This window comes from Octopus bimaculoides, chromosome 25 (assembly GCF_001194135.2).
Source record: "Octopus bimaculoides isolate UCB-OBI-ISO-001 chromosome 25, ASM119413v2, whole genome shotgun sequence".
Taxonomy (NCBI): Eukaryota; Metazoa; Mollusca; class Cephalopoda; order Octopoda; family Octopodidae; genus Octopus; species Octopus bimaculoides.
This window is the reverse complement of record NC_069005.1, coordinates 14675799-14698247: the sequence shown is the minus strand read 5'-3', so window position 1 is coordinate 14698247 and position 22449 is coordinate 14675799. Positions and strand designations below refer to the sequence as shown.

The 22449-nt window shown below is 36.6% G+C and overlaps 2 protein-coding genes across 2 annotated transcripts in view; one reads left to right on the top strand and one right to left on the bottom strand.

The window, feature by feature from the left end:
• LOC106881878 (pinin) overlaps positions 1 to 2417 on the bottom strand; it is a 15623-nt gene extending 13206 nt beyond the window's left edge. The window contains exon 1 of the mRNA XM_014932395.2: positions 2282 to 2417. The gene's annotated coding sequence lies outside the window, so the exon portion shown is untranslated. The remainder of the gene's footprint in view (positions 1 to 2281) is intronic.
• On the top strand, positions 2417 to 11880 carry LOC106881879 (39S ribosomal protein L51, mitochondrial). Its single transcript, XM_014932398.2, has 4 exons — positions 2417 to 2543; positions 5437 to 5714; positions 9548 to 9658; positions 11613 to 11880. Exons 2-4 carry the CDS (start codon positions 5468 to 5470, stop codon positions 11831 to 11833), a joined length of 579 nt encoding a protein of 192 aa, XP_014787884.1. The 5' UTR covers positions 2417 to 2543; positions 5437 to 5467; the 3' UTR covers positions 11834 to 11880.
• Positions 11881 to 22449: the final 10569 nt, after the last annotated feature.

Below are 22449 nucleotides of genomic sequence, written 5' to 3'. Positions count from 1 at the left end.
AAAAATTGCAATTTCTCTGAATCTGCACCTTTTAAGCATCATAGATGATGACTCTACAAGAAAAACGATGGGGACATCGCTCTTTTCTCATTCTCTGAGGATTTTCTGTGGTGGCTTTATCTTTCTTATCTTTAATCTTGTTTTAGTCATTGGACTGCGGCCATGCTGCCTTGAAGAATTTTGGTTGAATTAGTTGACCCCAGTACTGGTACTTATTTAATCGACCCCGAAAGGACGAAAGGCTAAGTCGACCTCGGCGGAATTTGAACTCAGAACGTAGCAGCAGACGAAATACCGCTAAGTATTTCGCCCGGCGTGCTAACGTTTCTGCCAGCTCGCCGCCTGGCAGAGGACACTTGCCACGCAGTGAGATTGAACCCGGAACCATGTGGTTGGGATGCAAACTTCTTACCACACAGTATTTTTTCCTGTTTTAAACATCTGAGATTATGTTTCTTGAAAATGAATTCGGGAAAAAAAAAAAAAATTACGGACACTGTCAATAACTGAAACCACGGGAAAGTGGAACAGGGAACAAACCATCTCCTAGTTATTATTATTTAAGATTCGTAATCTTCGATACTTAAAAAATGTTGTTGGCGTATTCGATAATTTCAGAGTAATTTCCTATTTGATAAAATCATAGTTTATTTCAATAAAACATTTCAAAAATTATGTGTCACACTACGAACAGCGAGTAAAAAGTAAGGAAAAATATAAGACTTATTTTAAATATAGCTTCGCCCTAGACACATGTGAGAATTCATCAATCCACGGTGGGCACACTAAGCAACACAAGTCGCTGAATCTGACAAAGATCGAGCCAGTAATTTTATGCCCTTCATTGATTATCTGCTGATCTGTAAGTATTTCGTTGGGATTTACCAATAAAACGAGGAGCAGTAGGGCATCCATGAGATATGCTTAATCGAGTTGAAATGAAACTGAAACTAAAACAAATTCGATTTTACGAATGTCAAATAGAAAATTACTAATTTCAGATTCTATTTTATACGAATGTTGGTTCCACGTTTGTACCCGAGGAAAATTATCAATAACCCCAGTCACTTGGAAACAACTATTAGCTGATTTATTTATTTTAGCTTTAAACGAAGGCCTTACCTCATGTAAATGAGATAAACGTTAAAATGAAGGGCTGCCACAGAACGCGATCGGTCAAGGAAATTTTGTTTCTCTTTCTTTTGACTCCCACAAAGGGAGACAACAGCAATTTTGGTGGATTTGCACTAAAGGGAGACAATAACATCCGATGATCGAACTAATTTGAAAAAAAATTTTGGTTTTTTTACTTTTAAAGACGAATAAAAAAAATAAACTATTTAGATCATAATATTTTCTAATGAGTTATTGTAATAATTTAGTAACGTAGCCATTAATTGCTGTCGTTGAATTAACAAAATAATCTTAAATACTCGTGAATTTTTAAAAATTTACTTTACCGAATGACGTGTGCACACTAGAAAGACAAGACAAACTTAGTTTATTACATCTTCCAATAAAAAATAAATGTGGTTTATTTATCTCCTGATGCAAACAACACACATACATACATATATATATATAGTTTTTACAAGGGAAAAGGTTGACATTTACTTCGAAGGCAACAAGACAGAAACTACGAGATAACTACTAACCTTTTCCTGGTAAAAAAAAAAAACGTATTTGGTGATCCTTCGATTTACATTCGACTGTTACATAGGAAAAACACGCCTCTCTCTCTCTCTCTCGATATATATATATATATATATATATATATATATATATATATATATATAGTCTTACATTTATAATTTATACAAATATTTAAAATATTCTCACGTGTGTTAGCATATACAAGACTACCTTTTCAACAAATAAGTGTTATTGGACATATATGTGTGTGTGTGCAGGTATGTATAGAGAGCGGTGGTAGTGAAGGGAGAGATTCGTCTTAAAGTACATTAACTATAATAATAATAATAATAATAATAATAAAAAGATACTTCGATTCTTTACTGTAGTCATTTTGGTTATTTTCTATAATGTTTTTTTTTTCTTAAATCACGAACATCAAATAATAAGATCATTCTATACAAGCCCTTATAATAAAAATCTAAGACAAGGCTTTGTGTGTATGCATGCAAGGAATCAATAGACAAAAATAACGAAACTCTTAAGCCAACCTGAACGTAAAAACGATTTGCATATAAAATGTGCAAAGAGCAACAAATCTGAAGAAAGCAAAGAATTTTAATTTAAAAAGGAGGGGAAAACAACTCACCTGAAATATTAAAGACTCAGTCAGATCTGTATCAATGATATTAAATTATTTCTTCTTACTTTTCTTTTCAGATCAGTTTTAGAGGTTTATAGCGCAAACTAAGCGATAAATTATCTAGACGAAACAAACCGAAACTACGAAGCGTCGGGTGCAGTAAGGGATGCGATCGTAATTGTGGTTAGCTCTGTATAAAAAGATGTTTTCTTCTTACAAAACATGTTTTTAATATATTTTTATATTTAAAGCATTGAGTAACCTTCAGGTAAGTGGATATATATATATATATATATAAGTGTATTTTATTTTTATTGGAGATATCTGGATACCGTATTGAAATAACAATCAGAATTAAGATATATATATTTACGGCACATCACTCTATTCACTGGATTCATAAGTTGGTTGACCTTTCCTTGATGAGAAGTCTATGAATTCAGGAGTTGCTGGGGTTGTCTAACCCTCATCAAACAGACCTACAGGCCTATTATTAAATCGTTCCAGCCATGACCATCCAACGTGTTCATTGTTTTTAGACATTGTTTCTAAAACTTCATTATTTGTCGGCGAAAGATTGCCTATATGTCCTTGGTTTAAGATGGTAGGCCCTGTTTAGAGCGAGATTATTTTCTTTTCTTTAATTATTTTTCTAGGAAACGCGTCGAGCTGGTAGAATTGTTAGTACGGCCGGAGGAATGCTTAGCAGCATTTTGTCCGTCTTCACGTTGTGAATTCAAATTCCGCCAAGGTCGACTTTGATTTTCATCCTTTCAGGGTCGATAAAATAAGTAGCAGTCAAGCACTGGGATCAATCAAATCGACTTACCCACTCCCCGCGAACTTGCTTGTTTTGTGCCAAAATTTGAAATAATAATTATTTTTCTAGAGCTCATAATGTCGGTGATTCGGTTTCCATGGCTTATAAGTGGCCAAGATCACAACATTCCCCTCAACGAGACACCGGTCCGTTACAGGGTTGAAGGTCAGCAATTTTGAGGGACTCTTTTGCTGAACTGCTAAAAGATGTGGACAATCCAACACTGGTTGTCAAGCAATGATGAACAAATACAGGCACACACATATATCTATATATCTGTACTTTGGCCAAGTATCTTCTACAGCCTCAGGCCAACCAAAGACTTGTGATTGGATTTTGGGAGATGGAAACTGAAAGAAGCCCTTCATATATATAATATACCTATGTGTATGTCCCCTGCCACCACTTGAAAACTGGTGTTGGTGTGTTTATGACCCCTGTAACTTGGCAATTTAGCAAAAGAGACCAATAGAACAACTACCAGGCTTAATAAACTAAGTACTTGGGTCAATTCATTTGACCAAAAATTCTGCAAGGCTTGTCCCAGCATGGCCGCAGTCTAATGATTGAAATATGTAAAAGATATATGATAAAACAGACTCCAAAGAGGCTGGTGTTGGTCTGTGTTGGCAACTCTTCTGTAGTGAAATTGATAAAAGGAATACAGTTAACTTGCAATGAGGAAATCCAATATTTCGGACAGTGTCCTTCTTGAGGAAAAAATTGAAATGAGAGAAACAAATGAAAGACAGCAGAGTTTTACATCCTCCATCCAGTCTTTTTAACTTATAGAAAGTATACACAGTACTCTTTTTACTGATTTTACTACACACACACACACACACATATATATATATATATATTTAGTAGAAAGTGGGTTATACATCTTTAGATTGTATACCTGACTTTCTACTATAAAATTAAAGAAATAGACGGAACGCTGAACTCCAGACTAAACAACTTAAACAACATTTATTTACTTGGTAAAACATACATATCTTTAGTTATACATCTTTAGAGGTGAGAATAACGAGCTGTCGAGTATAAGACCGAAAGATGTAGGGAGAACTTTTAAACACACGTCCATGCTCAATCGCTGGCCAGCGTGAAAGAGAATGAATTGAGCGGGAAACGCTTGCTTGTTTAATTTTACGCATGCGCAGGCGTTACTACAGATATATATGCAATGGGCTTCTACACAGTTTCTGTCTATCAAGTCCACTCACAAGGCTTTGGTTAGTATGGGTCTATGGTAGAAGACACTTACCCAAGGTGATATGCAGTGGGGCTGAACCCAAAACCTCATGGTTGCCAGGCAAGCTTCTTAACTATATACACACATACACACATATATATTTTCATATCTCTTGTGTGGGCATCTACAGCTGCAGCGGATGCTGTACTACCATCAGCAGCTGACACAATTTCTTTGGGTGCAGATCCATGGTCTCTTGAGACTGAGGATGCCTACTAATATATATATATATATATAACTGATGATGAGTGTTTTGGGAGCTGCATGACATTACCCACAATATGAAGATAAAGCTGGACAGTGTCATAGTGCTCCCTTGCCTCTATGCCACAGAATGCTTGACCCTCTTCCGCAGGCCCTGATGCAAGTCCAACTTCATCATCTGTGCTCCATCTTAAATATTAGATGGTGGGATTCCGTTCCTGATGTAGAGGTCTTGCACCACACTTGGGTAGTTAGTGTAGAGGTCCTTGTTGCCTCATTGCGGATGCACTAGGTGGGACATGCTTGCAGGATGGAAGACAGCTGGTTCCCAAGGGCAGTTTTCTACACTGAACTGTGTCAGCATAGGAGCCATGGTACCCAGAGGTTGTGAACAGGGATGTACTAAAGGGACATATGAAAAACTTTGGCAGTTCCCCATTCCCCTGGGAGAGAAAGGCCCTGCCACATGGTGAATAACACCAATTGCTGAAGCTCTTTATTACAGCCATTGAGGAGAATACGTAAGTGCACATGGGAGGCATCACTTCTCGATTGCATCAAATAAATTTCTCTGCAGCAGATGTTATTGCTGCCTCAGGTCAAGAGCAGGCCTTGTCGCCCACATGAGAGCCTGCCAGAGATGATTTCTGAACAGAACAGTCAACACAGACCTATGACAGACAGCCAGTGAATATTGAAGCTGTAAAAACTTCAAAAAATGTTTCACATGACTGATCATCTTCACAAACTTGTGAAGTCTTTCCAGCTTCAATAAAATACTATTTTACTTTATCTTTAGCATTCAGATACTATTTTCTGCACCTTGTTATGCAGCTATACGATTGCATGTATGTTTGTATGATTTTTTTTTTTTTTTTTTAGTAAATATCTTCGTCAATAATTTTGTGAGAGAATGCTACTTTCACTGATAAAGAAAAATGGGCTAAATTTGGCCAGGTTCTTCGCTCAGACACCTCTACTGACCCAAGAGACTTCTGTACCTAAATATTGTAGTATTCTGAAAGTTCCAATCAGCAAGACTGCTATTCAACAGACAGCATATTCTACTGAAGTACGGAGCACAGATTCTGCAACAAATAAATCATATAAGACTCCAAAAAGGAAACGCTATGGTTATGAAGCAAAATATTTCACTGGAGGTAAGATTCTTTTATTCTTTTACTTGATTTGGTTATTGAACTGCTGCCATGCCAGGGCAATGTCTTAAAGAACTTTGGAAATATTTTAAGTCTGGTTTCTTTTTGTCCAACTGCAAACTTTGATAATACAAATAAACCAACATCAGTTGTCAACTGGTGGGAGACAACCACAAAGACACATACACATAAAACATATATATATATTCATAAATAGTAAGGAATTACCCCAAAACAATTACCAGTTTGCTCTAAGTTAGGTATTCAAAATAGGTTATTCAACAGTTAATATATAAATCCAATAATGTTCTCATAAGATAAGAATTTAAAGATATATTCCGTTGAATAATTCTGAGTATTGTACCTTAACCATATAGGTTCCCTGGAGTATATAATATCAACAATAATAATAAAGATTATTACGAAGTGGCATAGCGTTACCTTTAAATTCTTTTTATTTATACAGCTTTACATTGACCTACACATGTTTCAACTGCAGCGAATAGTAACTGTTGCAATTGCAACCCTGCTATAATACCAGTGCAGTTTCTTCAGGGTCTTTACTTTAATATCCTTTAATTTAACTGTTTAAAGTTTTTCGTTTATCTCCCCTGCATTGTATGATGTAGACTTGTTTGTTAAGTTAGACATGAACTACCTTCAATTCAAGTTTTGATTGGATAATCACTTATACTCCATTATTTCAAAACATTCTGTTATTTAGGTGTTGATTATTCATTTATACTGGGCAAATGTGAATTTCCTCATGTGCAAGTGTCTCAAAGCTTGTTCCTGTCCAGAATTTATTACATTATTCTTAAATGTAAAAATTTGGTAAAATTCTCCTAAACATAGGTCAGATATATAACAAAACTGGAAGTTGGAAAATTTTTTGGTATTATTTATTCACCAATGGTGAAAAATATTTGTGTATTAACAGTGTGTATGGACGCTTATGTACTTACTAAGGCATATACACAGGTACCTCAAAAGTAAATAGACACATCAATTTTGAAAGACTTATTTCCAGAAACAAAACAATGTCATTAGATGTACTTAATCTAGTGTTTTTAATGATTTAATCCATTTGTGTATCCACATAGATAAAACAATATAAGAAGGGGTGTCTATTTACATTTGAGATGTCTGTGTACAAAGTTGTTCTTCCAGTTACGCATACATAAACCAAATACATCCAACGTATATGTAAACTCACATGAGTATATTCCTGTGTGCAGTCCATGGCCCACTATAAGCTCAAGATTCAATGCAGGGAAGGTTCCGAGTGTAGTGAACACGATATAATTGATTTGTTCATCAATAAAAACCATGTTTGAAACAGCTGTAGTGAACCTCAGCCCCTTTCTGTTCTTCTTTCACTGAAGTGGACAATAAAATGTTCACTTTTCCATGCTTGCATAGGTCAGACAGATTTTGTTGAGGCCAGATGCCTTTCCTATCTCCAACTGTCATCTGTTTCCTAGCAAGTAATATTTCCCCATGTTTTCATGGAAGATAGGAAATGAGTCACTCTGCTTTTATGACAGTGGCACATGTTTACAACTATTGCACAATATCAAGGAGACACACACATGACAGCAAACTTCTTTCAGTTTTTGTCTCCCAAACTCACTTATAACTCTTTGGATGACCCAAGAGTTGTAGTAAAAACACTTGCTCAAGGTGTCACACCTTGAGCAACAGTGGGATGTGAACTTCTTAACTACACAGCTACATCTTTGTCTATGTTATGTATCAATCTATCCATCTTCTCTGCCCACTATTAAGGGAGGGGGGTCGGTCATTGGGGTAGGGTCCTCAGGTACCTCCTCTATAGCGTTCTATCAGAAGCAATTGTGATTAGACTTTCCATCTGGATTCCTAAGCATGACCAACTGAGACTATCTTTTACTTTCTTCAGTCATTAGACTGTGGCCATGCTGGAGCACTGCCTTGAAGAATTTTTAGTTGAACAAACTGAACCCAGTACTTTTTTTTAAAGCCTGGTACTTATTCTATTGGTTTCTTTTGCGAAACCACTAAGTTACAAAAATGTAAACAAACCAACACCAGTTGTCAGGCAGCAGTGGAGGAACAAACACAGACACAAAGGGAAGACACACACACACACACACACACACACACACATATATATGCATGCAGGGTACAGTGGGTAAACTGTCGTCTAAATTACGCAAAAATGAAAATAACATTGACATCTCATTTTAACAGATATATTTACCAAAATTACATAAATATATCTTGAGATACTAAAGAATAAATTTATTCAATAAAATCACCATTGGCTTCAACCTCCAGACGACTTTGGAATCTCTTGCAACAAGAGTTTTGTTGGTCTCTTGCTGAACTGTGCCCCACATATAGTGATGAAGGGGGTTGCAGTCTGGGGGGTTGGGTGGCCAGATGTTATGGATGATGTGATCACAGAAATTGTCTGACAGCCATGACTGGGTTCTCATGCTTGTGTGGCATGGTGCAGAGTCCTGTTGCCAGACATAGAGTCTTCCAGCAGCTACCCTCTTGACCCAGGGCAGCACTACCTCCTCCAGGTACTTGATGTAGGCCTCTGTGTTGAGTCTGAGGCCATGTGGGAAAATGAATGGAGGCATAACATTGCCATCACTAGTGATCACTCCAAACACCTTGATGTTGACTGCATGTTTGATTTTTGTCACTCTCTGTACATATTTTGGGGACATGACAAGCGAACGGTTATTCTGTGTGTTCCCTGTCTGATCTTGGCAGACATTTTTCTCATCTGTGAAAAACCAAAGCATGTTCGGTTAGAGGGGACACTTGAGTTTGTTCAAAAGCTTCGTAGTGTGGTCTTTCCTCTTGTCTTCTTTGATGGCTTGGGATAAAAATTGGCCCTTTCACACCTTGTATGAGGAATACCGAATGTCTTCATGCACTACCTGCTTGATAAGAAACTCAGACACTCGCATGTCCCTGGCGATGGACCTGATTGACTTGAAGGGATCATTGTCAATCATGGCCTGGATCTCACCAACAAATTCAGGAGTTCTTTTCTTATCAGAATGATCAGAATGAGTTTTCCGAGCTGCTGTACCTTTGTAATCACCATTAGATTCTTCCAACTCTTTCTGAATCCCCTGCACTGTCCTCAGACTGACACCCAAACACTCTGAAATGTTTGTATTAGAGCTTCTGGTGCCAAGTAATACAGCATGTCATTTCCAAATTTTTGGAAGAGTGAATTGTGTCATGGTGCTGTTTTTCTCACAAACAGTGCCCAACTGACCCTACAATACTGTGTAGTACAGTATAATCAAAAACAAACAATGCACATGTGTGAAATCAAAATTATAAAATGGCAACAATTTATCTATCACACCTTGTATACACACACACACACGCACACAACAGGTTGTTTTTCAGTTCCTGCCTACCAAATCCACTCAGAAGACTTTGGCCAGCCTGAGGCTGTAGTAGAAGAAAACTTGCCCAAGGTGCTATGCAATGGGACTGAACCTGGAACCATGTGGTTGGGAAGAAAGCTTCTTACCACACAGCCTTCTTCTTAGTCTACTCCTAGGTCTTCTGCCAGTTGGCTTGACTTGAAGAATCCATCTTGTGATTTTTTCCTACAACATTCTATAGTACCAGGACTGTGACATCCCAATGTGAAGTAGTGACTGAATCACTACTTCACATTGGGAGACTTTTTGGCCTTTGACCTGTGCTATGTAAAAACATGTTATTTATTTTTGATTATTGTTTGCTGTGAATAGAACAAAAAAAATTTGTTTTTTTAATGTTTTTTTTTTCTTTCTTTCACTATATCTGATTTGCAGGACTTCTACCTCGCCTTGATAGTGCTAAACCATTGCAATCACTGAAAGCATATGAAGTTCCAGAAAACTGGGTAAAAAAGAAGGCTTTGTTTGGACAAAATGATTATATTGGTAAATAATGTTTTTCTTACCTTCATCATCATCATTGTTGTCACTGTCATCATTATCATTTAGCACCTGTTTTCCATGCTGGCATGGGTTAGACAGTTTGACTGGAACTGGTAAACTGGAAAATTGCACGAAGCCCCAATCTGTTTTGGCTTGGTTACTACAGCTGGATGCCCTTCCTAACACCAATCACTCCACAGAGCTTAGTGGGTGCCTTTTGCATGTCACAGGCCACAAGATTTCACACTGTGCAAGAAAGAAGACTGTGCTGGTACAGTCATGTAATGCATATGAATGAAGACAGTTGCATCAAGAGGTGCCAATATTTAATTGTAGAAGGAACATGTGGAAGGTGTAGACCCAGGAAGACATTGGACGAAGTGGTGAGAAAGGATCTACAGACATTGGAACTCACAGAGGGGATGATAGCAGACTGAGACTCCTGACAGTTTGCTGTGCTTGAGAAAACAAGCCAAGCTGAGTGAAAGCATGGTTGTTCTTGCTTACAGACTTGTCCCCTGTATCCCTCTCCAGCTGTGCATTCCTAATCTTGTGGGCTCATGGGTGCTTGTGCTATGTAAAAAGCACCTGTACCAGTGCCACATAAATGCATCCACATCCATGCTGATGCTACATAAAAGCACCCAGTAAACTCTGTAAAGTGGTTAGCATTAGGAAGGGCATCCAGCCGTAGAAACCATGCCAAAACAGACAATTGGAGCCTGAGCAGTTCTTCAGCTGACCAGCTCCTGTCAAACTATCCAACCCATGCCAGCATGGAAAACATGTTAAATGATGATGATGATGTGTCTTCTCAAGCACATCAAATCGCCTCTTTCTTAATTTTAGATGTTTATTACTAGAATATATAAATCAAAATTTATATGTTGAAATTCGTATTGGATGTGCTTAATGGGTATTTTTTCTTATTTTGGTCACAATTTGGTCTTTGACAGCTATCATATAAGCTGTGTGGAGGCACCTGACCTTGTGGTTCGGATGTTGGACTCACAAACCTAAGATTGTGGTTGCACTTCCTGGACCAGGTGATGTGTCGTGCTCTTGAGCAAAACACTTCATTTCATGTTGCCCCAGTCCACTCAGTTGTAGAAATAAGCTTAGCTTGGTGAGGGATGGGCTCTGCCAGGCTTTCTCGCCCAAGATATGCTGCATGGCTGCGACACCTCAATGACTCCCCAAGGGGTTAAGGGACTTATCAATATAAGTTGTACACTATACCAATGGAGGATGTGAATTCAACTGTTCAGAATTGTGAAATCCGTCATAGTTCATTAAGATATCTTCCTGCTGCTGATGTTGATGGTGGTTATATAGTGTTACACATAAGCTGCCAAATGTAGCCAGTGATCAGAACCGGAAACTGGATCCAATAACAAGTATACAAAGACACAGAGAACACTAGTCTGAAGCAGCTTCTTCAAACCAGCAGTCTTTGAACTTGGCTCTGCAAGTTGAATAAGCATTCAAAGGTATCATGCCTTGGGATGAGATACAATTGCTTCCAAAACATATATGAGTGAACCTCTAATTGGTCACTCAACTTAGTAGAAAAAGCAGCCAAATCTCCCTATACTCACTTCAGCTTTAATAAATATAAACGATGCATTAGTTAATGTACACTTCCATATCTCTAAGATGTGATGATCCTTTTGAGCAGTGCTCCACAACCAGTATGCCATGGCACACTGGTGTGCCTCAATGTAACCTGAATGTAATTTTTCTCCTTATACTTTTAGTTATACTTTTGTTCAAGTGTGCAGCTGAATTTTGAAAAGGATATAAATGTACTGCAAGTGAAAAAAGGTTGTAGAGCACTGCTCTTGAGCAATAGGTGTCTATGATCAGTGTTGGCCTGGGGTTAAACATAATAAACTTTGTTTGTATGTCTCTGTGCATGTATTTTGATACAGTCTTTGATTTTTGTTTTTGTCTTTAGATATACTGGGTGATGGCAAAGTCACTCCAAAGGAATTGATCCGTGGTCCACCCTGGTTGAAAGGATTCAAAGGAAATGAGATGCAGCGATTAATACGTCACATTAGATTTGAAGGGCATCATTTGAGGTTTTATTATCCCACAAAACATCACAATATAAAAAAGAGAATTAAATATCTTTATAAATTCTACAATTTCCGTCGGCATAAAACCAATTATTAAAACCAATATTCAAGTTTGGTTATTAAATGCTTTTTCCTTAAAAATGATTTTTGTTTTGTTTGTTCACTCATTTTCATGTTTGCTTTCCCATGGAAGCATAAGTTTGAATAGGGATTTATTCTGAAGTAAGATTTTACAGTCAGATGCAATTCCTGCCACTGCCGTTGTTTTAACGTTCTCTTTTTTATGTTTGACTGGGTCAGATAGATTTTACTTGTTTCAGCCAGTAGACTGTGGCCATGCTGGGGCACTGCCTCGAGGAATTTTTAGTCAAATGAATCAATCACAGTACTTTTGTTTGTAAGTCTGGTACTTATTTTATCTCTCATTTGCTGAACTGTTAAGTTATGAAGAGATAAGCACACCAAAACTAGTTACCAGGCAGTGAATGGGGGACAGACACAAAAACACACACACATATATATATACATATATGATGATTATATGTACAATATCCATATATATATATATATATATATATATATATATATATATATATATATATATATATATATATATGTGTGTGTGTGTGTGTGTGTGTGTGTGTGAGACAGGCTTCTTTCAGTTTATGTCTACCAAATAAATCCACTTACAAGGCTTTGGTGAGCCTGCAGCTATAGTGGAAGACACTTGCCCAAGGTGCCACACAGTCACACATGCACCTATATTTATCTTTTACGTGTTTTAATCACTGGACTGCGACCATGCTGGAGCACCACCTTGAAGGATTTACTCAAACAAATCAACCCTAATACTTATTTCTTTTTAAGTCTGGTACGTAGTCTATCTTGTTTTTGTTTTTTTTTTCTTTCATTGGTCAGGGGCATGCGAGGGGTTCTATTCTGATGTTGGACAGTCTGGATTTTTTTCCAGTTGGTATCGAACAGGTTGAAGGTTCTTCTGGGTGGGTTGTTGGTCCTCTGCAGAATGACATGGTTGCAATCCTGGTACCACCATTTGTCTAGAACTGGCTCACCTAGGGTGGCCCTACCAGGAGCAAAGCTCCAGATGATAATGCTCTCTTGGATCTATGGACTATGCAAGCCCCAGGAGGGTCACCTTGGAGGTTGTAGAGGGACTGGCATGGGACAGCCAGTGATGGAGAGAACTGGTAGACCTGGTCAGCTCTACACATGATGATGCCTCTGGGACCACTAACCTGGGATGACCCGAGCATGAAGCAAGCAAGAAGCACTTATTCTGTCAGTATCTTTTTCCAAACCACTACATTACAGGGACATAAACAAACCAACTGATCATCAAGTGGTATTGGTTGTTGTGGTGGTCAGGGAAACATAAATGTAAGTGTACAATGAGCTTCTATATAGTTTCTGTCCACCAAATTCACTTACAAGGCATTGGTCAGCACAGGACTATAGCAGAAGGCACTTGCCCAAGGTGCCACATAGTGAAAATTGACTCCAAAACCACATGGTTGCAAAGCAAAATTGTTAACCACACAGCCATTCCTACAGAACAACATCAATGAAATTCTTTGTTGACTAATTTGGGAATTTTTGTTTTTGGATGGGGGTGGTGTTAAGGAATTGGCAGAGTCTTTAGCATATCAGATGGAATAATTTGTGGTATTTGTTCCAGTTCTCTGTGCCCGGAGTTCAAATCCTGCTGAGGTCAACATTACCTTTCATCTTTTCTGAGTTGATAAATGAAATAGGAGTCCAAAGTGATGGTTTGATTGAGTTGTTAATGTGACAGATGAGATGCCAGGTGGTATTAGTTCCAGCTTTTTGGGTTCTCGGTTCAAATCCCTTTTTTTGATAGTGAAGCCCAAGTAGAGGTAATAAAAAAAAAATGGATTCTTCGAAATGTAGCCAATGTTGATAGATCTCCAATGATGGATAAAGTCACATGAGTCGCATCAATAAAACAAGGAGCACCTTCACAAAGTTAGCTAAGTGCAAAACCAAACAAAATCAGATCCACTTACCATTATTACATTTGTGGGTTAAGGGTATTTGGCTCACAACTGTAAGGATGTGAGATTGATTCCTGGCGGCATATTGTGTCCTTGAGCAAGACACTTTATTTCACTTTGCTCCAGTCCACTCAGCTGGCAAAAATGAGTTGAACATGTATTTCAAAGGGCCAGCCATGTCACATCTGTGCTGTGCTGAATCTCCTTGAGAACTACGTTAAGGGTACATGTGTTTGTGGAGTGCTCAGCCACTTGCACATTAATTTCATTAGCTGGCTGTTCCATTGATCGGATCAGCTGAAACCCTTGTCATAACTGGCAGAGTGCCAGTAGGTTGGTGGGTTGGCAGAATCATTAAAGAGTTAGATAAAATGCTTTGTGATATTCATTCTAGCTCTTTATATTCTGAGTTCAAATCTTGCTGTGGTCAGTTTTGCCTTTCATCCCTACAAGGTCAATAAAATAAAATACCAGTTGAGTATTGAGATTGATGTAATTAATTAGACTAACCCCTCCCTTTGAAACTTCTGGTCTTGTGCTTAAATTAGAAACAATTATTACAGCTTTATGAATATAGCATAGCTGTGTGGTAAGAACCTTACTTCCCAACCACATGGTTCTGGGTTCTGTCCCACTGTGTGGCACCTTGGGCAAGTGTCTTCTACTACAGTCTTGGGCCAACCAAAGCCTTTTGAGTGTATTTCGTAAACAGAAACTGAAAGAAGCCTATTGTATGTGTGTGTGTGTGTATATATATATATATATATATATATATATATACATACATATATGTATATGTTTATCCTCCCACTGTCGCTTGACAACCACTGTTGGTATGTTTATGTCCCCGTAACTTAGCTGTTCAGCAAAAATGACTGATAGAATAAGTACTAGGCTTACATAGAATAAGCCTTCAAGTCGATTTGTTCAACTAAAGGTGGTGCACCAGTATGGCCACTGTTAAATGACCGAAACAAATAAAAGAATAAAAGAAAAGAATGATAAAATACGAAGGCACAGGTGTGGCTGTGTGGTAAGAAGCTTGCTTCCCAACCACATGGTTCCAGATTCAGCCCCACTGCATGACACCTTGGGCAAGTGCCTTCTACTTTAGCCTTGGGCTGACCAAAGCTTTGAGTAGATTTGGTAGATGGAGACTAAAAGAAGCTTGTCATATATAAATATATGTATATGTGTGTGTGTTTGTCCCCCACCCCACCACCACCACCACCACTTGACAACTGTTGTTGGTGTATTTACATTCTCATAACTAGCTGTTCGGCAAAAGAGACCGATAGAATAATTACCAAGTTTTTTTAAAAGTCCTGGGATTGATTTGTTCAAATAAAAACCCTTCAAGAGTAGTACTCCAGCATGGCTACTGTCAAATGACTGAAAGGAAAGATAAAAGAAATGGTGAAATAAATACAGTTAAAAAACAGTCATATTAAACATAATGAAGACTTTTGTTTCTTAATTGTAAATATGTTAATCCATATCTTGAGAGAGAAAACAATAAAAATTGAGATTCAGAAATCTAAAATAAATGTATCTTTTATTTTTAAATAAATATATTTTTTGTCCACGTTGATGATAGGATGCCATTCTCTCGTCACCATGAGTGACTCATCATTTACAAGAACAAGTTATGAAAAATGTAGTCGGTCTCTTTCACATGAGAAATTAACCTTACTTTCAACTTGAATAATCCTTGATTATCATATAAAATATAATTCTTTGTAAAAATTCTATCAACAAATTTTAACAGGTAACCTATATTTTTAAAAGCAACCTTTATTTTATTGGAAAAATGTGCTTAAATATAAGTGTCCACAGCCAATTTAACCCTTTAGCGTTCAGATTACTGTCAAATGTAATGCTTATTTATTCATATTGTTTTGAATTTATCATACAATGTCTCATAGCTTGGAGATTTAGCTGACATAACTTTATTTTTAGAATGACATTATGGGGTAGGTGTAATAGGCCAGTTTGAACATAAAACAAGGGACGATATTTGGGCTGGATATGGCCATTTTAAATGCGAAAGGTTTAATGCATACAATGATAAATCAATGTTTATTCTAGGCTACAATTCACTTTTATATTTTCTGAAAGTAATTATGATTGTAGGAAAAGAAATATAAACAGGTGTTTCTAAAGTTTACAGTAAGCTGAAAAGATAGGCTTTAACTAAAACTAAACTGACAAAAATATATTTTAGTATGATTTTCCATCAAATGTATTTCTTTCAGGGCGAAGGTGCATGGCTTAGTGGTTAGGGGTATCCAGCCTACAATCATAAGGTCATGAATTTGATTCCCGGAAGCATGTTGTGTCTTTGAGTAAAACACTTTATTTCCCATTACTCCAGTCTACTCATCTAGCAAAAATGAGTTGTGTGTGTAATTCACTTCAAAGGGTCAGCCTTATCGCACTGAATCTCTCTGAGAACTCCTTTAAGGGTACGAATGTCAGTGGGGTGCTAAGCTACTTGCATGTTAATTTCAAAAGCAGGCTGTTCCATTTATCAGATCAACTGGAACTCTTGTCACTGTAACTGAAGGAGTACCAGTTATTATCATTTCTTTCAGAATGTTGCAGGTTCTTCACTTCTGATCTAAAGTCACAGCAATGTGAAAATAACAACTTGATAAGAAAACATGGTATCATAAAGACTAGTGTCATTATCATCTAAAATAGTTGGGAGTTCTATCCCATGTTATTCTCAAGTTTACTACTCTAAGGAGAATCATTATGCCAATATTATTAACACACACTCTGGTTCAATTCCATTCCTTTATTAGTCAATTGCTTAAATATCCAACAAATAAATTGTTTGTTTAATTTGATTAAACAGTAAGTCATTTGTTTTAATGACTCTCCCTAGACACAACAAAATTAGTTTCAACACATGAATTCAGATAAAGTTTCTTGCAAACCAGATACAAAAACGAAGTAGATACTCTAAAATTTCAACCAATTCATTGGTAGCTTATATGGTCTACATAGTAGGTATTATCTTTAAAAGAAACCCCAAAAAACAAAACATATTTTACAATATATCCCCAAGTAGTCATGGGAAAAATCTGTTTGGTAATTTGAAAAAGATTTGTGTAATTGATGAGACACATTAGACATAAGACTGTATTTTTTTTTGGCGGCATTATAGTACTAAGGTAAATGATTCCATACTCCTTTAACAAATCATTCTGGTCTTTTATTTTAAATCATATAACAATTAATACATACATATATATATATATATATATATATATATATATATATATATATATATACTGGCATGAGTGTTTGGTAAGAAACTTGTTTCACAACCACATGGTTCTGGGTTCAGTCCCACTGCATGGCACTTTGGGCAAGTGTCTTCTACTATAGCCTCGAGCTGACCAAAGCCTTGTGAGTGGATTTGGTAGATAGAAACTCAAAGAAGCCCATCATGTATGTATATGTGTGTGTGTGTGTGTGTGTATTTATGTCTAAAAGATATTGGTGTATCTCAGGCAACATGGTCGTGGTCTAGACTACGCCATAGTGGGATGGTGAGAGGGGGTGCTATGCTGAGAGAAGTAAAGCTGAGCTCCGGAGGAAAGAATGAACAGGTAGGAGGAGGAGGTGATACCTGGGGAAGGGGTTCAGCGGTTTATTGATGGGGAAATCAAAGGCTAAGGGTGAAAGATGGTAGAGTAGAGCAAGGAAGAAAAAACGGTGGAGAACTGACAAAATGAAGAACGAAAAGAGAAAAGAATATTAAAAAAACTATCTTAGAGAAAAAAAAAAAAAATTAAAAAGTTAGAAAATGAAAAGACGATGAGAAACTGAGGCATTAGTATAAATATATTTATATGAACAGTGAGGAGGTCTTTGAGGAAACCCAGGAAATTTTTCTTTTTTTTTTTTCAAATTTTCAAATTTCAAAGGTTCAGAAGTTTCGAAAGTTTAAAAGGTTTAGTGGTTTTTGAGAGATAGACAGATAGGTAGATGGGTAGATAAAGAGATAGAAGGATAGACAGGCAGACAGGTAGAGCAGAAGTACAAAATATCAGAAGTTGAAAGTAAAGAGGTTTAGCAGTTTTCGAGATGTAGATTAGATAGATAGAGTGTGTGGTGTTTGTATAGCCTTGTTGCTAGTTCTAGGGTTAGTGGGTTAAGTGAGTACTTTTGGATCTATAATCCTTCATCAGACTTTACATGGTTATTACCGCTAATGTTGGTTAGAGATTCCAGAGGTAGTAAATGAATTTCCAACCGTCAAGTTCATTTTAGTGGTTGAGGTTGGGTGCCTTTTTCCTGGTGTAATGTACCTACTTTATTCAGAGGTTGACTGCATGTTCCCCTGGCCAGTATCCAGGTGGAGAATTCTCCACTGCAGTGTTGCTGGCGTTGGAATACAGCGCTGGGTACTGTGGCCTTGTGAAGGTGTTCTTTCACTCTGATATGGAGCTGTCATTTGGTTGATCCAATATATTTATTCCCGCAAGTACAGGTCATTTCATATATTACATTCGTTTGAAAACATAGCCTGGAACTGTCTGTGGGCTGTTTGGTTTTGATGGGACATTGGTTTAGCTACTACACAAGCTCCCTCCCAGAACTGTCTCGGACAGCAACTATGCCTTCAGCCTAGACGTACAGTCTATGTACATTAGCATACCACCAGCTGAGACCATACTAACAATCTAAAAGCAACTAGAGCGAAGCCACAAGCTGGCCACAGACTCCTTACCAGCAGGCTTCAAATCCATCCTGGATTTCTACACTGCAACACATACTTCTGATACGAAAACACCACATACCGACAATGCAACAGCCACCCCATGGGATCCAGACTCAGTGGTATCTTGGCCACTCTTACCCTGGACAAACTGGGGCACCAAGCATTCTACACAGGACAACACATCACCCTATACCAGAGATATGTTGATGAGGCATTCATCTTAACCAAATCCAGGGATGAGGCGATCAAGATCCATAATGTCGTTAACAACCTTCACCACAACATCCATTTCAACCTTGAACAACCAACCACAAACGGCTCACTGAGCCTCTTAAACTTTGATGTATCCTTCACTTTGGGATATGCCACAATCCGCTTCTTCGAGAAAGAGGTGAAGAAAGACATCTTCCTCCATTTGGATTCAGCACACCCACAGACGTTGAAACATAATGTAGCCCTTAATGAGGTCAGCCATCACAAAAATAGAGGTGACGAGGCTGATGTAAAAGATGACATGAGGAGAGATTTCATCAGGATGCTGTGCAGTAGAGGATACAGACCCAGGTACATAGAGAAAGTGTATAACACACAAACACCAAGAAGCCATGACAAGACCACCACCAACTACAACGGCGACAGCAGCAGCAACAACAACGATGTTAATGATATTAACAACAACACGTACAACAGATAGAACGACAAAAGGAGAAGGAAAAGTAGACAAAAAGAAAGTGAAAGAGAGAGAGAGAGAGATAAGTGAAAAGATATTAGATGAACATATATCAACCTTCTGTACTATGGAGAAAAGGTTGAAAACCAACTAAGGAATGTCATCAGAAAGTCTGGCTTCCCTGTCAGAATCATGAGGTAAGGCCAAACCCACAGGCACTACCTTTCCCACAACAACAACATACAGAATACATGCTGTCTGAACCAATACCCCATCAAAGCCAAACAGTGCCAGGCTATGTTTTCAAACGAATGTAATATAGGAAATAATCTGTACTTGCGGGGCTAAATATATTGGATCAACCAAAAGACAACTCCATGTCAGAGTGAAAGAACACCTTCACAAGGCCAAAAAAATCCAGTACCGTATTCAAACACCACTATACACATATATATATACATGCGTATATATATATATATATATATATATATATATATATATATATATATACACACACACATATATATATGTGTATACATATACATATATACATCTACATATATACATGTATATATATACATATATGTATAAGTATATACCTAAATGTTTATATATATACATGTATATGTATATACCTGTATGTGTATATATATATATATATATATATACACACACATATATATGTATATACCTATATATATGTATATGCATATACCTATATGTATATATATGTGTATATATATATATATATATATATATGCATATATGGTCTTAAGCATGCAATGAAGAAAATAAATTCAGTATAAATTCATCCTACTGTAAAATCAAAGAAAACCTTAAAATGAAGGACAGATTCCAAGTACATATGGTAAATAATTATATATGAAATATAAGTCAATTAATACATTAAAATTAAAATTTTAAATTTTTACGCTGTAATACATAAATATTTTTGTCAGCAGTATATACGCATACTAGACCATCTATAATATACATATATACACCAAAATACACAGGTGCATGTACATAGTTATATACATATATAGAGATATATATGTAAGACATAAATATATACACAAATACACATATACATATATGTATGGATACATGTATGCGCACAAAATCTCTTGGTGTATACATATACAAGTCAGTTATTAGAGACGAAAGAAATGGGAAATATACCTTAAGCGTAGGGATGAGGAAGAGAAAAAGTAAAAGAAAAAGAAACAGAAACGTAAAAAACTAGTGAGAGAAAGAGAAAAGGAAGAAAAGGAGTGTGTTGTTTAAGGACTCTAAGCAAAGTATCAAGTAGGAAGAGAAAAGATACTTTGAGTAAGAAAAGAAAAGAAAGAGAGATCACGAAATATGTGTAACGAACATACACATAAAATGAAATTACATATATATATACACATAAGTATATATTAGCATACAAATACACATATATACTTACGTATATAAATATACATAAATACATATTCACACAAATATAAGTATATACAGGTATACATATATGTACATGTACTACGTACATAGATATAAACATACACATATACTTACACACATATAAATACATATGCATGCTTACAATACACACATCCACATAAAAATACATCTGGATCCCAATGTATATATACAAACAATTTTTTTTTTTAATTGCTCAGTGTATATAATTTTAAAAAATCAGATAAAAGACATTTGCAAAATGGAGCACCATGCATAGAATTATCCATAAATATAACAATTAAATAGGTTGACTAACACAATAACACACCCAACCCCAAAATACTTCCATACATCTCCACCCACAACCCCAAAAACATTGAAGCATACACCACAATCAAACAAAACCTCCCCTTACTCACCACAGACCCGAAAATGAACAATATCATCAATACACACAAAGTCCTTAAATGCAAAAGGCAACACAAATCTTTGAAAAAACTCTTAACCAATGCCAAACTACATACACCACTTCCACCCCCATCAGTTAAAAAATGTGCACGCCCTAACTGTGGTACCTGCCCCTACCTACTTGAAGGCTCTGAATTTACCTTCAAACAAGGAACAAAGTTTAAAATCAAAACCAATTTCTCTTGTTCCTCTGGGAACCTCATTTATGTCCTCACATGCGCAGGTTGCCAACACAACTATATCAGACAGACAAGCCTCCCTTTGCATAGAAGAGTAGTAGTCCATAAAGAACAAATAAATCTCCCTCAACACCGCCAAATTCCACTCAGTGGCTACATAGACTCTTGTGCCAGAAACAAAAACCTTTAATTCCTTATATTCCCTTTCTATCAATGTAAAGACAGAATCTCCACACAAGAAAGAATCTTTTTATAGAGAAATTCCAACCACTTCTTAACACACAAACCCCTCAGTGACCATATTTCTCTAAGCACAGACATAAACTTCCTGTTGACAAAGAGTCCAGAACTCCAACTAGAGAGTATAAAACCCACAGAATTGTCTTCCCTTACATGCACTTCCTGTTTTGACACCACACTTCCTGCTTAACACAAAACCTTTCACCCCCTTTCTTTTTTTTAAACCAAACACAACTCTCAATTTCATGCATCCTAATTTTTCCAACTATTATCTACATGGATTACCATTGAACTTTAAAAGCTCAAAGACAATATAATGTATTGGTATATTTATTTTTTATATATTATTTTTTACTTTTTTGTAAAAATCATTTTCATTCTCCCTCTTCTTGAAAATTTGCCATGCAATGAAAGCCGGTTAGAAATCCTTTTTACACATCTATATTAAAATATGCTTTCAGTTTAGCATTCTGCCTTATTATTTTTCATTTTCCTATATATATATATATATATATATATATATATATATACACATACACATATACATATATATCTACACACACATAAAAACACATATACATACATATACACATACACACATAATATATAAATATATGCATATATCCATACATATATGTACATACTTACATCTATATGTATAAATTCATGCATATATGGGTACAGGACATCACAAAAAAACGTTAAACACAATGAGAAACAAAAACAGAAAACAAACTTTTTTTCAAACAACGAAAAAAATAGAGAAACTAGACATGCAACATAAAGAATATTTCCCTTCATCAGTTGTCCCTGTCCATCTACTCCATGCTTCGAAGGCAAGGACAATACGCGACTTCATTGGAACAGTCCTTCCCGCAAAGCAAACCAAATAAAATTCGGAATTTTTTGCGGAGGGTGAAAGTGTTAACAAGAACATGTATA